The 16045-nt window shown below is 32.4% G+C and overlaps 2 protein-coding genes across 5 annotated transcripts; one reads left to right on the forward strand and one right to left on the reverse strand.

The window, feature by feature from the left end:
- The first annotated feature begins 265 nt into the window (after window positions 1–265).
- HDA17 (histone deacetylase) lies at window positions 266–8736 on the forward strand. 4 transcript variants are annotated; one of them, XM_041011175.1, is made up of 19 exons: window positions 287–511; window positions 645–762; window positions 898–964; window positions 1236–1433; window positions 1654–1765; window positions 2789–2865; window positions 3738–3813; window positions 3892–3956; window positions 4447–4502; window positions 5012–5135; window positions 5237–5362; window positions 5472–5522; window positions 5740–5808; window positions 6440–6548; window positions 7059–7138; window positions 7388–7470; window positions 7556–7601; window positions 7824–7995; window positions 8262–8736. In XM_041011175.1, exons 4-19 carry the CDS (start codon window positions 1359–1361, stop codon window positions 8351–8353), a joined length of 1413 nt encoding a protein of 470 aa, XP_040867109.1. In that variant the 5' UTR covers window positions 287–511; window positions 645–762; window positions 898–964; window positions 1236–1358; the 3' UTR covers window positions 8354–8736. The 4 variants fall into 4 exon arrangements, with proteins under 4 accessions (XP_006600778.1, XP_040867109.1, XP_040867110.1 ...); XM_041011176.1 differs by having other exon boundaries at window positions 656–762; XM_006600715.3 differs by lacking the exon at window positions 898–964 and having other exon boundaries at window positions 266–511; window positions 5237–5344; window positions 8262–8651.
- A 2289-nt stretch (window positions 8737–11025) lies between these two features.
- MYB109 (MYB transcription factor MYB109) lies at window positions 11026–12606 on the reverse strand. Its single transcript, NM_001248965.2, has 2 exons — window positions 12083–12606; window positions 11026–11847 (listed from the first exon to the last, which is right to left on the reverse strand). Exons 1-2 carry the CDS (start codon window positions 12508–12510, stop codon window positions 11367–11369), a joined length of 909 nt encoding a protein of 302 aa, NP_001235894.2. The 5' UTR covers window positions 12511–12606; the 3' UTR covers window positions 11026–11366.
- Window positions 12607–16045: the final 3439 nt, after the last annotated feature.

A 16045-nucleotide genomic window follows, 5' to 3' on the forward strand; every position in this document is an offset into this window, starting at 1 on the left:
TTAAATTAGTAGGATATGAAATCAAAAATTAGAGATAGAGATCAAAATATTAATAAACATTTTTATTAGAAGGGATAGAGATCAAATTATAAAAATAGAAAAAAATAAATTGATATATTCTTATATTTTACAAAAATGGGTGATAAAAATAGTTAAAAAAGTAAAAAAAAAATTAAGAATAAAGAGTGCGATTAAGTTGAAAATATTTAAAAAGGGATTGTATTGGAGTGGGACCATTTAAAAAACCAGACAGCTCAGGTCCAGTGTATTTGGGGCCTCAGATTGGGTCTATGCTTGTCTAATTCATATTTCCTAAAAAGAACAGAAAAAACATGTCATATAATAGTGTTGTTCCCTTCGTACCCTAAGCCAATACGTCAAACGGTGAATCTTGCACACACGGGTACTTCCTCCAAACCAACATTATGAACCCTACTCTTTTCACTAAACCCTCTTCTTCACTTCTCCCTCTTTCAATTCCCAGTTAGTTCCAACCGCTTCCTTCGCAAAGGTACTTCCCTTCTCACCCCTTTTTCTTTTTTTTTTTCTTCGTTGAATTTCTTGCCCCTATTTATAGGAGCATTGTCTTTTGCTGTTGTGTAATTTTGGTGGTGACTTTGTCTTACTCTGAGGAAATGTGGTAGCTGCTTGCTAGGTTTTCGAATAATGGTTAGTGGAGCTCTCAAAACGACTGAGAACAGTCTTCACAAGCAAGCTTCTCAGGTTTCCGATGCCAATGATGCAGTTGCTGACCCTGATATTGTATGTGCATGTTGGACCACCCTTAATTTTTTTTTTTGGCATAAATATTTTTTTCATACCTATAATATATCTTTTTTTCAGTTTACTACCTAAATTTTTTTTGCGTGATATTTTCAAACTTTTTGTTTTTGGCAGCTGTTAGTCTCAGTTTGGTTAGTGATTACATGGCAAGCTAACAAAGGGCCACATTGTCAAATCATCAGTTAAGTGATGGTAGTTAAGTGATGGTGTGACAGACTAATAGAGTGTCACATCGTCGTTTAACGAACTTAGACTAATAACAGACATAAAAAATAAAAGTTTGAAAATGTTAGTTAGTAAAATAAATAAATAAATAATTTTTTATGAAAAAGGAGTATATTACATGTATGGAAAACATATTCAAGCCTTTTTTTTTTATGAAATTGTAACTACTTAGTGTTGTGTGTTGTTTCTTAAACATGTTGTGTTTCATGTGTGGCTGTGTTGTTTAGCCTGCAAAGAGAGCCAGGCTGCAGAAGGAACAGAAGGATTTGACCTTTCAGGACATATATCAAAATGATGGCGTGTTTGACGACGAAGACAGTGATTGGGAGCCGTTTCAGTTACACAAGTGTATGGATTTTGAAATCAAAAAGTGGTTCTGCAGAAATTGTACCATGGTTAACCTCGATCACGATGACTGTTGCTACGTATGTTTGTAATTTACCTTGTGTTGTATTTTATGCCATGTCTTTTATTACGAGTTTATTTTTTGCGCATAGGAAGCCTTATTCTTATATGGATAGTTATCAATCATGATCCATGTGTCTTTATTTGGTGGTAATTAATAAACTAGTATTCTATCTTTTGTTTTGAAGCACTTTTTCACTTTGTTTTGGTGAATGATTTAGTGCTACCTTGTACATGCAGATATGCGGGGAGCATACGGATTCTAAAATCCTTAGCCATGGGTTTTTTGCATCTCCTTTAGCCCAAGATGAGAATCTGACTGAAGTCCAGGGGATCGCTAAAGGACTGAAAGGTGTATATGCATGTTTGGCTAATAATTGTGATAGTTGTAATTGAATCCAAATGGTTTTCAACATGCTTTCTTGGTACAAGAAATAATATTGGTTTCGGCTACAAATCTTGTCAAACTGTCATTTTTCAAGTTCAATAAATGGTTTCCTTAATGGCTGGTCATTTTAAGCTGTCATAGCCAAGGGTTTTTTGTTATTATAAACTTTGTAGCTTCCTCTGCTGTCACTAAAATTTATTATTATTTAGTTTTTTCATGTGGAGCAGAGTGGGGTGATGTAGGGTGGGAGCTTGGGTTAAATCAGTATCATTCACGAAACAAGGGGAGAAAAGAATGGACAATGAGATCTGTACATAACTATTAGTGGGTTGGTCTTCTGGTTAATGTATGGAATATAGAAGAAAAATATCTGTTATTAAGGAAAAACTGAACTAACTCAACATTTTAAGAAAAACCCTTTATATATATAGTTAAAAACATGTTGGTCCCTTAGCTATATCCGATCCTATCTGTTTAAGGCAATGTGATGAAAAGATGCTGAAAGACATAAAATATAAAATAAAATGAACAAAAGGCAGTTATTGGATTCAAAGTCATATAACCTTTTGTTAGTGATTTTGAAAACATAAATTCAAGAAAAAAATATAATTTTTCAAAATTTCCACTGAAGTTTTCTAGTTGAATGCCTTTTTTTTTTTTCCTTTTTTATCGTAGGTTTTAAAAATAGAGATGTGTAGGATAACTAAAATCCTAGGGAGTGTTTGTCTATGGCAAAAACAATTTAGACAGGCTGGGTATCAGTATTAATATTATAAATTCAAATTAAGGGTGACCAGTATGATAGTTGTTTCTATAGATTTTCCAAATAGCCGGCAGGGCCAGTCTGCCATTGTAATCTACAGATATTTTTTCTTTGCTAAGGTTTCCACAACTACATATTTTGATTCTTAGTTAAGATATGATTACTCTTTTCTCAGTCTAATGTGGTATAAACTCCAAATTTATTTTTTATCTATATCTTTGTAGATGTTGGCTCACAGGAATTAGTGGCAAATAGTTCTACAGCAATCGGCTTTGATGAGAGAATGTTGTTACATGCAGAAGTATGGTTCAGCTAATATTTGTTATGTCTTTTTTTATCTCATATCAAAATTGATGCTATGCTTTATTAGTAACCCACTACCTCATATAGATCTTGTCAAATTGGTTTAATATCCAATCATAGAAAGCATAAAAAATTCTTTTATTTTCTAGAAACACTAATGCTTTGGTTTTGTTTTGTGCTCTCTGAATATGTTTAACTGGAAGAGAGGATTTTCAGTGTTCACCCTACTCTAGGAATGTTATAGACAAGTGTGAGGACAGAGTGCAGTTTTAGGTTGATAATATATCAAAGTAGGGGCCTTTTCTTTCCAAGGATCTACTCATATTTTGAAAAACTGTTTTCCAATTTAGTTAATAATTTCAAGTATACTCAAATGTGCAGGTCATGTATGTACAATCTTTTAAATTTTGTATATGAAATAGTGCTATTCCCATTTTTGTTCTCGGACTATTCCTGTACTGTACTACCCATAATGATCTCCTTATAATTGCAAGAGTTTATGTATTTATGGCTGGCAACACCATATCTGAATAAGGGTAGGGAAGCAAGGTAAAAAAATTGTGGGACAAATATACTCATTTGACCTGCTGTCAGTCAACCTGAGTCTTCTCATATCTATATCCCTCTTCTTTTTCCACTCTTTTAAGTTGGAAAAAGCTTGATTGCTAGATCTATGGTCTACAATACACCGTGCAATAGTTTCAGTACAGTGCACTGTAATTTGGAAACACTTTGGTGTACCTTATACATGCAGCAGAATGATTGCAGTGTGGCTTTATACTGGGGATTACTGTATTTTGGAAACATTTTGGTGTACCTTATATGTCTGTTTATATGATATCTTTTCTAGTTGTTTTTGGGTTAGGATAGGTTGAAAAGAAATCCACTCTGCATCCTGAGAGGCCAGATCGTCTTCAAGCAATTGCTGCTAGTCTTGCTAGAGCTGGTATTTATCTATTACCATCAAAATTTACAGCTTAGCGTTACTACTACCAGTCTTGATATATTTTTATTGATCATGCAGGCATATTTCCTGGAAAATGCTATTCAATTCCTGCTAGAGAAATCACACCAGAAGAACTTATTACGGTAATTGATTTCTATTTATCTTGAATGAATATGCTGCAGTACATATTTCTAATACCTATGCATTACTTTTCTATTGAAGAATATGTGAGATACAGTAGGGCCTGGGCTGCAAACAAATGCAATTCAATTACTACGCATTAATGTTACTGATATATGCTTAATATTGTTAGGTAGGGTGTATTAATGATATGTACTGGTTTGGAAGGATTCAAACCCATAGATAATAGGACCAAAACTCATGTAATTGCTTTGTCACACCCCATTTTTTATTTGACACCATTAATCACCAATACCATTATTAGTTCTTAAAAACTTCCAGTTCAAAAATATATATAGCATATTGTAGTTGTCTTTTAGATTCTATGTTTATGGTAATAGGAAAACTTGTTTGTAGTTTCTGGCTCCCCTCTTTCTGTTATCTACCAGTAAATCTATTAAGTAACTCTTGGATCCTCACCCAATCTTATCCTTTACCATATTGGAATTAAAGGTTCATTCCTTGGAGCATATTGAATCTGTGGAAGTTACAAGCGAATCACTTTCTAGGTGTGTTAATATCACTCTCTGTTTCTCTCAAATGCATATTTTATTTTTCCTTTTTGCCTGTTTTTTAGAGTGCAAATAATCTTGGTTAAAATTTATTAGAAACTACAAAATCATGAGTGAGGCTCATTAAATAAGAAGTGAGATCTACAAATTTGTGATTTCTAATAAATTTCAGTTGATAGAAGTGTGTTGTTAGCATTTCTCTTTTTTAAGACTTGTACCCTGTTTGGTTCTCTTTGCTTACTTTTATACCTAAGCAGAAATCTCCTGGACCATTACCTGGATCCAGATCCTCTAATTGAATATTATATACTTTATGGGATTCTATTCAATGCTTTAGTGTTAGGATGCTTAATGCTTTTTGCTTTATGTTGACAGGATGTATTCATTATGATTAATGCCTATCTATAACTATAATGTATCTTTAGTACCTCTGGTACTTTTATCTAATAAAAACTACTTTCGCTGTCCAAAAAAAAAAATTATGATTAATGTCTCTGTGATTGCAGTTATTTCACTTCTGACACATATGCCAATGAGCATTCAGCACTTGCTGCTAGGTTGGCAGCTGGGTTATGTGCTGATCTAGCATCAGCAATTGTTTCTGAGCGAGCCAAAAATGGATTTGCTTTGGTATGAATCATTGAGTTACCTCTGAAAACTATCATCATTAGTTGCAGTTTAAGGTTGCTATCTATTAACTATTAATTTTATTTTTTCCCTCTATAAATCAGGTTAGGCCTCCTGGTCATCATGCTGGTGTAAGACATGCAATGGGGTTCTGCCTTCACAATAATGCTGCTGTGGCTGCATTGGCAGCTCAAGCTGCAGGGGCTAGGAAGGTGCTAATTTTGGATTGGGTAATGTTGCTACTCATAATATGCCTTCCTGAAATTGTGTGATTTTCCTGAAGGCCGGGGCTACACCCTTATTAAATTATGAGTTGATTGAGCTTCATGATTATCACAGGATGTTCATCACGGAAATGGGACACAAGAAATATTTGAACAAAACAAATCGGTGAGCTGTGTTTAATATTATAATTTGTTTGCTTTCTCTAACTGTTGTGTGATGAAATTTTAGCAACGTGCTATTCTTGCTCTTTTTCCCCTTTCTTTTTTATGTTTTCCACTACTTTTTTTTATAATTTTTTTAAAGTTTTATTGTGTCTTTAGTCACTAAGCTACTAATCTTTTCATGATTTTTCCTGTGCTAACAAGTTTTTTCTTTCCCATAGGTCTTGTATATATCATTGCATAGACACGAGGGAGGAAAATTTTATCCTGGTACTGGAGCTGCTGAAGAGGTACATGACTGCAGACAAATTTTCAAATTAAACTGCTGCTGCTGGCCAACTTAGCCAGGTGCTTTTTGGTCTGGTATTTGTGGAAATACTATTATTATTATTTATTTGGTAAAGTTTTTTTTTTAAAATATTTATAACGGGATGAAGATAAGTATTGCATTGAGTGACGTAACTTGGCTATTCTTCACGACTAGCAGAATCTAGCCAGAGTAGGTTTTACTTTTGTCCTGCAGTGCAGATGTGATTTGATTTTGTGGATTTTATTTGGTTTTGTGAAATCCAGCATATTGTTTCATTGTAAAATTCTGGAAGATCAATATACCTTTTATAGTGATGCTCAATGTTGAAATTATATTGCTGTTATTGCTGTGTGCTTTTGGTTGAGTGGATTTTTAGTTTGCCTCTTCTACTTTGATCTGTGCTCTGGTTGTGCCATTTTTTCTTTTGGGGTGTAAAATGCCTATACATCTTTAAAAGTTTCGTCTATTTTGCCTTGATATCTTTTTTTTTTTTCCTGAAACTTGACAGTCTTTTGACCTTTGTATTTCATGAATTATGAATTATAGGAGGAATAGTGGCTAATGAATTCAAATTTTGAGAAGTGGTCATAAGTCCTTTTTCATGTTTTCAGGTTGGTAGTATGGGTGCAGAAGGATACTGTGTGAATATTCCATGGAGTCGAGGAGGAGTTGGTGACAATGACTATATTTTTTCATTTCAGCATGTTGTCCTTCCTATAGGTTAGCATATATTGTGGCCTATTGAAATATATTTAATTTGATTCCTGGATGATGAATTGATCAATAATTTCAGAACTGTCTTTTAGGAAGAAAACGAACAAATGGTGAATGAAATCAACTATAAGTTGACCTCTTTTTTATGACCTCATTAATGATAATTAATGTTCTGGAACCTATTTGGTAAGCATGATAAACATTTGAACTATTTGTCAAAAGGTGATTATATATGATCAATAATATGCTTTTGGTTATTGATCTAATTTGCCTTGCACGCTGCCTTGGAAGATAAATTCTTTGGCAACGGCTAACTGGCAAGAATTTCAAAATTATTTGGGAATGAAAATTAATTTAGGGTGCTTAGGAATATTGGATTGTAGCATGTGTGTCTTAATAAGTGGCATTGTATAATATGATATTGATATTCTATTCTTCCCATCCCCTGGGCTGTATCTCTTAAAATATACAATATCCTCTTAAAAACATAAAATATGAGTGGGCATGCTTTTTCAGCTGCTGAGTTTAATCCAGATTTTACCATAGTATCTGCTGGATTTGATGCTGCAAGAGGTGATCCCCTAGGATGTTGCGATGTAAGATTTTTACTATTTCAATCTTTATTTCTTTTTTTAAAAAAAAATTATGAATGGATTAATTGGACTAAATCACTTGCTGTAATGTGCAATAAATTACACAAAATTGCCAAATAAAGAACTCAAGTGCATTTTACTGTTTGATTAAGGGTTATAAACATTCAATATACTTTAATTAAAATAACCAAATTTTACAACAGTAAATCATAATTTATGAGGTTTAATCTGAAACTTTCGTCAATGATGCAGATTACTCCCTCTGGCTATGCACATATGACACATATGTTGAATGCCCTTTCTGGCGGAAAATTGCTTGTTATTCTTGAGGGGGGGTTTGTAGCTCATGCCTTTCACACTTTTTTATCCCACTATGCTTTGTATTTTGCTTCATGTTGATTTACATACATGTTACTGCAGCTATAATCTTCGTTCTATATCATCTTCTGCAACTGCAGTAATCAAGGTGAATTCTTTTGCTCTTCATTATCGTTAGTGTGATCTCTGTTTGCGCTGTGCCTCCTCTTTCATTTCTTCTACCACCTTCAGGATAAAAGGTTGTATTTGGCTGGTTATTTTTAATTTAATGTATGTAATCTGTTGCATGGTTGTGACATGTGAGAATGATATATCGTAGCATATTTCTCCTTGATATATTTTGTTTCTTACTTGGGTTCTATTGGAACAGGTATTACTGGGTGAGAGTCCTGGATGTGAACTGGAAAATAGTTTCCCTTCCAAAGCTGGCCTGCAAACTGTTTTGGAAGTCCTCAAAATTCAGATGAACTTTTGGCCTGCCCTGGGTCCCATTTTTGTGACTTTGGAGTCACAATGGAGGGTGTACTGTTTTGGAAAAAAAAGTAAGGAACTGTCTTTGATTTGTATTCATTGAATTTCACACAACCTTATTTCTTTTATATATATATATATATATATATGGACTAGTTGGGGGAATGGGGACGAATGGTGGGATTACTTGTGGGCAGGGGGAAATTCGGTATCTTTTTTCCTGCTCTACCAATACTGTGCACTCTGAGAGATATTAGAATCTAGTATTTTTAGGGAAGCTTCAATTTAAAATACCTTATTAGCACTACTATTTATTATTATTATTATTATTTTGTAGGGAAACATATTAAGAAACGACACCGAATTCTGGTTCCAATGTGGAGGTGGGGACGAAAGTTTATTATTCCATTTTCTGAACGGCCACCTTAATGTAAAATCAAAATTATGTTGAGCTGATGAATTTTGTAAGCATGGGAAATACATAGTAGTTATCAGCATGCTGTACATTCCATCTTCAGGACAATATGATTTTTGTTTGATCGTGCAAATGATAGATTTGTGCGTAAGGGTGAGACAAATCGGGGAAAGAAGGGGAGGGTGGCAAGTGTTAAAGGATAAAAATGATTTCCCAGTTCCTTGTTTGATCATTGAATTTTGATAGTTTACCAACTGGGAAATATGAGAAATTAAAGCACTTTCTGCTCCAACAAAAAAAACTTGTGGCAAATTCAAAGATGTGTGGTGGTGACATGTCATCTTTTATTTTCATTGTTTCTGGTTTAAATCCAAAAACTTATAAACAAGTTTGAATACTTTTGCGGCATTAGTTGAAGTAAAACTGAAAACAAGATCTATCTTAACATGGGTTAATATGCTGCTGTCTTGTGGCCTTGTTTTTTAGTTATTTATATAACCATCTCAATAAAGTGGCTTTCATCCACTGGTTGATAGTCTTGAGAAGCATAACCTTTCAATTTGATACGTACAGAATTTTTCATTCTTGAACGTTACAACTGAGTTTTCAGTTGGTCAGGCGCAGTAGCCACTTGGTATAATTTGGGAGACAATGGTTCTGCCAGTTGTGGACTAAGCTTAAGTGGTAAGTTGCATTTGGTTTTGTCCTGGGGGACTTAATATGCTTAATCTCTACTGTTACGGAACAGCTGACAATGGAAGCAAACAAATTGTTGCCTATCTTGTTTGGCACCCTTTACACGAACTGAACTTTATTGAGCTGTATATGTGGATCTTGTCCGAAATAATTTGAGGGTTTCCAGTCCAGGGTTCTTTGTATGAGCCAGAGGATGGAGATGGAATGGAGGTGATGGCAAACATAGACATAGATATAGCAGTAGACATAAAGCCACCAATTCCTCCCTCTCTCCTCTATAAAACTCAGATATCTTGTGCTTGACTCAATATGAATTTGAATGCTTTTAATGAAGATCAAGTTACTTATTGTTTGCATTTAATTTAGTGAACATAAGAATAAGTGATAAGTTGCACGATCTTTCTAAAGTAGAAGATGTGTTTAAAGACAAGGCAAAAAGCAAATCAAATCAAATTACATAGATATGCCAATTCCAAAACTGTGCATTTCTAATCAAACAAATGATATATATGATCTCAAGCTAGAATTGATAAAAGTATATCAAGTGAACATAAATAATAATGATGATTTTTTTATTTACCTTTTTGACCATTTGCACGTCTGAGTTGTTGCCGCATTATTAGCCTTTCTATAATTTATATTGCAATTGTTTAATCACTAAAAGTAGAAAATAAATTATAAAATCAAAGTAAACAAAAGTCTAATTTCTCTCCACACTTATCCCATGTTTATATTGCAATTGTGTTCAATGTGAAAACAATGATAGAATAAACAAAACTAACAAATGATTAGTTCAATGATGCATGCCTAATTCTCTCTTTTTAAACAAGATCTTCAAATCTTATTTAAGAAAATTTTCAATAGATGAGTTAGTCCTACTATTATGACGAAGTTTGTAATTTGAATAAGATTGTCTTTTTGACTCATGGTTGTAAAAAAAAAAAAAAAACAATGAAGCGAGTTCTTATAATTGAAGTAAAATAGAAAAAACAACAAAAAAAAAAACAACTAAGAAACAAGCATTTATTTTAATTATCCAACTGCATGATAAGTGTAAAATGTCATAAAAGACTATATTTAACTACTTGACTATAATTCTACATTTTGTATCTACATTTTTTTTAACAAATATCACTTTTATATTTTAATTTATTTTAAATAAATTTTCATATGAAAAATTACAATAATTTTATTATTATTTTAAAAATATTTTTATTGAATAGAAATAGATAATACAAATGAATTTATATAATTTTTTATGAGATGAGAGATAGTGTAAAGGGTTTCTAAATATAGGCAAAACAAAGGAAGAATTTTAATAAAAAAAATGAGGATAAAAATAGAAAAAATAAACAATAAGTTAATAGCTTAGAAGCTCAAATAAACTTTGAAGTAAGAAAATAGCTTATTTGCTGCCAATTTTTTTTTATTAATATTCATGGGACTTCAACATATAACATTTAAGTACAATGGTGTGACAAAGCAAAAAATATATATTTTTTAATATACTGCAAAGACCCAAAATAAATTAATCGGGATAGAAAGATTAAAAATAAAAACTCCAAACCAAAATAAAGCTATTTTTTAATATTAATTAAATAATGAATTTAGTTAGAATGTATATTTTTATATTGTTATTTAATTATATATTGTTTTGATTAGTAAGATTGTCGAATTGAATTTATAATAATTACTTTAAGCATTATAGTATAATAACTTCTAATTAACTGAAAATATAAAAGTTTTAGCAGAAAACTATTAAACTCTTAAATAGTAGTATATAGTATATGAAAATTAATCTCTAACTCTGTGGACCAAAAAAAATAACTGCCTGAGTGCCTGTAACGGCTCCATTCTCACTCATTTCCATGCGTCTCTACCAGTCCCTTCTTCACGGCATCCATTACCTTCTCAACTTGAATGATTAGGCAAGTGCCCCAGAATATATATATATATATATAAAGAGAAATTCATTTCCAGCACCCAGAACAAGGGTGAAAGGTAATAGAGACATGACAATAGACAAACTTGATGATAAAGAGAAATTCATTTCCTTGGTATTTAAATCCATATCTATCTCCATATACACCACAAGGCAATTCTTAGGATTACATCTACATTGGAAAAAAGGGGTTGGCATTTAAACTAACTCTATACTGACATAAACTAAGTACCATTGGATCCATTCAACAATTTCCTTGCTTAAACTAAGAGTAGAATTTAATTTAAAACAACATATTTATGAATTTCCACAGAAAGGATTTTAATTCCATACTAATAAGAAAGAAGAAAAAAACCTAACTACAAATAAGAAAGAGAAAAAAAGAGTTGTTATTGATGCATTGTTGGAGGTGCCATTGGGTAAGCAAGAGGAAGAACATAAGGTGGATGAGGATGAGCATGGGGGTGGGGTCCAGGAGGAAGCATGACAGGAGTGCCAACTGCAGATGCCATGTGCCCTGGAGGAGCAGCCACAGGATGTCCAACTGGTGTTCCATACATGCCTAAACCAGGTGGTATGTGACCCTGAACTCTATGCTTAAGGGATTGTCCTACACCCATTGTGTTTGAAGGAATTGTGCTACTATGCTGCCCTGTAATAGGTGCTTGGTTATTAGCCACATCTCCATTGTTCACACTAGTGATATCATGGATACTAGACCTCCTCCTGTCTCTATTCATTGAATTCAACCTTATGAAGTACTTTTGTGCATGGCTTGCCACTTGAGTGGGAGTCCTAGATATCACAAAGTTCCTTGAAATGCTTCTCCAATCTCCTTTTCCAAACTTCTCTAGACCAAGTAAAAATAACCTGAAAAACAAAACAAGAAACTTGTTAATTAGTAATTACTCTTACCTGGATTCCCATTTTTTTTTTTTTGGTAGAGACATCAGGTGTCTTTCACATCAGAACAATTCTGTTTGAATCAAATAAGACTACTATGATGACCGGCTAATGGAATATATATGAACTATGGAGCATATAAAGTAAGAGAAGTTTCTTACTATGTGAGTTAATAGTTATTATAAATGTAATTGGAAATTACCTGTGTTCCTCTTCAGTCCATGGGATTCCTTTTCTTCTTTCTTGTTCTGATGACCTTGACAAGCCTCCTTTACCACTACTATGAGTGGTGGAGTCATGTCCTAACCCAGAAAAACCACGTCCATAATTACAATTTGATCTTTTATCTGAGCTTGTGGCCTTGGAAGAGCCATGAAAGTCCTTATTTGAAGATGTGATTTCCTCAGAAGCAGCATAGTTTGGGAATGATATGTGACCTGCCTCTATTGCACTTACATCCTCTACTAGAACCTGGTAATGTTGCTTCACATCTTCCATGCTTTTGCTGGGAACTGCTGAAGCAATTTTCTCCCATTGCTCTTTTGAGGATTCCTCAATCCAATGCATAGCTATGGCATTCTCAAATGCTTTTTCTTCCTCATAGCTCCAAATGGTTCCACTTGATGACATGGTGTCTCTTGGTTGGATTTGAAATTATGGTTCAACTTTGGAGGATGAGAATGGTGAAATTGGTAGCAGATGGGAGCGTAAGTCATTTTTTGGTGTGTGGACTTTTGTCTCTATTGAACAAAGTAGCTGAAGGGATGCGCAGGATAAGGAGAAGAATCATAATGTGTGTAGGATAAGAAGTAAAGTGGTATCAAACAATCAATTTCAAGAGGACCACACTCTGTAATTGAAGGGATGTGTAATTTGTCATGTAACATGTTCATTCATATTATTTTTTTCCTGTTTGCATATTACTGTAAAATCTCACTCAGTTATACTGACCAAAGTCTGTAAATGAGTGAGTAATATTTATTTACACCTTTCAAATATTACATCATAGTTATATTTTGTTTGTTTAGGGGAAAAAATTGTTAGAATTTTGTTTTAATTATGTAAAAGAAGAAAATAGCATTAAAATGGTGTAAACTTTTCAATGTACCTACATCATTTATGAATAAGTATATAGTAGGGCCAATAGAATTTTTTGTAATACAACCATAATCAAATGGAATCTCGACCATACAAATGAATAGACCACTGGGTATAAAGACAAGTTCATTAAGGTATGGGTTATTTTTCCCTTCTTATTGAATGATTTAGGTATAACTTGTAATTCTCCAACACGGCTAAAATTTTCTTGTCACTTGTTTCCATTTAATTACCGCTTTGAATTGAATTGACAGTGAGTGTACTCATTTAGTTTATCTGACACCGCTGAATATAGTAAAGCAATTAGAGGAGACAAGAGTATAAGTTTCAACCTACAATTTGCCATTAAAGAGGGTGTTTAGAAGAACTTAATTAGATTTTATTTTGTCACAATCTTATCATATAAACACTTAAATTTAAATTACAAGTGTTCAATTACATTTATAAAAATAAGTAACTTACAAACTTTTTTACAAGTTCGTATAAATAAGTTTAATGATAAAATTTATCAAAATATTTTATTAAAAATTAAACACTCACGGCATGTAATAAACTTAATCAAACAACATCACCTATATTTTATCAGGATATAAAATTCAAATCTGATATCATGCTGCCCTAATCCAAACTTCACATAATACATGACACGTGCCCGTACCCTCTAATGAAATTATAGTATTTGTCTTATTGAAAGAAAAAAGAAAACTAGAGACGTGGCGAATTCTCCACGTTTGCTCTGGGATAATATGAACCACATTTGCTAGTTTCCTTTTTCGCAAAGAGGAACCTATTCATTTACATTATGAAAACTAGCAAGAAGAAAGAATACTATCCACATCCACGCACTAATATTATAAAGTGAATAGTGTTCACATCAAAAAATATTATATGTACCGTTTCAAGTTGAAGCTAAGGATAGTACAATACAACGTCAAGTTGCACTATATCAATCGAAACTTCTACAATACTATTCTCCCTTTACCTCAGTTTTGGAAGAACGGGAATAGATTCTCAAGTCAATTTTTCACACACCACAACAAGGTCATTGGCTAAAATATAATTTTTTCTCCATTTTTAAAGTTTGACATATTAAGTTAATACTCTTTTACTTTGTTAATTTATTAAATAGCCATGTTAAACCAAAATAGTATTTTTTACTAACAATATTAATTTTAACTGATATGATATATGTTTTGACATATGACATTTTTTATAATTTGTTACATGTCACCAAATTCACAGATATTAATTAATATGAGAAACTAACAAAAGGACTAATTTAATTAGTCTAATAATCATAGAGACACCTTAACACATATCAAAGTGAAACATTTTAAACTTTAGAAATTAAACTAAAATAAGAAATTTAGATGAGGAATCAAAATTATATTTTAACTTATATATTATCTTTCCAAAACTGTCGTCATTTTTCTATACTAGTATTTTACACCATTGAATTTATTTCTGAAGCTGTTTTTGAATCCTGTCAATAATTTTTATACATCAACGAATTTACGCACATACAAAAAAATCACAGATATTAATTTCTAATTTCCCTTTAGCGTATGTAAGTTAGAAGTGACATCTATCAGATACGTCTAAAAGTAGTACAATTTTATCAGCAAGCAACAACAAAAATATTTTCCTTATGATAAAGACATGGCGATGTTACCATATAACTACTTTTCATTTACTGATATGATATATATAACCCCAGCTAGTTGGGGCACGGTAGAGCACCAACTTCTTAGAAGTATCTCACTTCTCAGATAAAATAAAACTGATACCACACATTCTTGTTTCAGACTCAGTTATCAATCAATGATGCTATGGAAAATGTTAACAAAGGTAGGTTCCACTGAGTTACGTTTAGTATTGAGGGTTTTGAATTCCATTGCAGCCTAGTGACTCTAAAATGGTAGGCATAATAAACAAAATACAGTGCAACCTACCTTTCTCTTTCTTTTTTTTTCTTTTTTTTACTGTTGAACGTTAATTGTTAATTTTTATTAGTAAAAAGATTTGAATCAATGATTACTTTTTTTCATTAATCTCTTCAACCAAATCAATATTATAACTCCGTGGTGCAACCTAATTGATTGGTGGACAAAGTATCCACATCCTAAAATTTTCATGTACCACATAGCTTCAGCTTTCTTTTCATGAAACAAATAAATCTGGGTCCTAATCCTTAGTCACGCTATATAAATACAACAGGATGTAGCAAATCGAGCATTGATATGACAAGTAGATGCCATGGTTGACACATGTCATAATAATCATAATCATAATCATGATAATAATGATCATAATTGTAAAATCTTTCTCATCTTTCCGGTTTCTCAACCGTATGTTGGACAATAAAGTCTGTTTGGTTGTTTGCATTATTTTTTGGACAAATCTATAAACATAAAATATAAAATAAAACCAAAGTCACATATTTGTAATCATTAAAAATAGAAAACGTTCTCTCAGATTAAATAGACCCTTAGCATTAGTTTGTAATCATTCACTTTTAAAATATTTATTTTAAAGTAACTTAAATAATAATTTGTGATTTAATAATAATATAAATGCATAAATATTAAATTTTAAGTTTAAAATGCCAAATTATCATTATTTTTATACACTTCTACTAGGGATATTTTTACACACTTCTCAGAAAGTGTGTACCGTTTCACAGGAGGTGAGATGTAACTGTAAGGCAGTCTTAGATATTTACCACACGATGATTGGAGCATGCATGCACTTTTTCAATTGGTCCTTTATTTTTATTTTACTTGTTTTGCTACATAGTCCTTGTTTTGTTTTATCTAATATTGCTATGTAGAGCGTTTTTAGAAACACGCTGCACAGCCAAACATAAAAACTCCAACTAGTAACAATTGTTTTGACATGAAAAACCATGTTCTTGGTCTCTGTTTCCAAACAATGCACTTAATTCTCTCTTCTTGGAGAAGACCCTGGTAAGCGTTGTAGTGACAATTTATGAAAGCCAACACACGGACATTCTGTACCGTTGATATCTATATATATCTTATGGCTAAAAAATTTCAAAGGGTGTAAG

Source organism: Glycine max, chromosome 17 (genome assembly GCF_000004515.6).
Source record: "Glycine max cultivar Williams 82 chromosome 17, Glycine_max_v4.0, whole genome shotgun sequence".
Taxonomy (NCBI): Eukaryota; Viridiplantae; Streptophyta; class Magnoliopsida; order Fabales; family Fabaceae; genus Glycine; species Glycine max.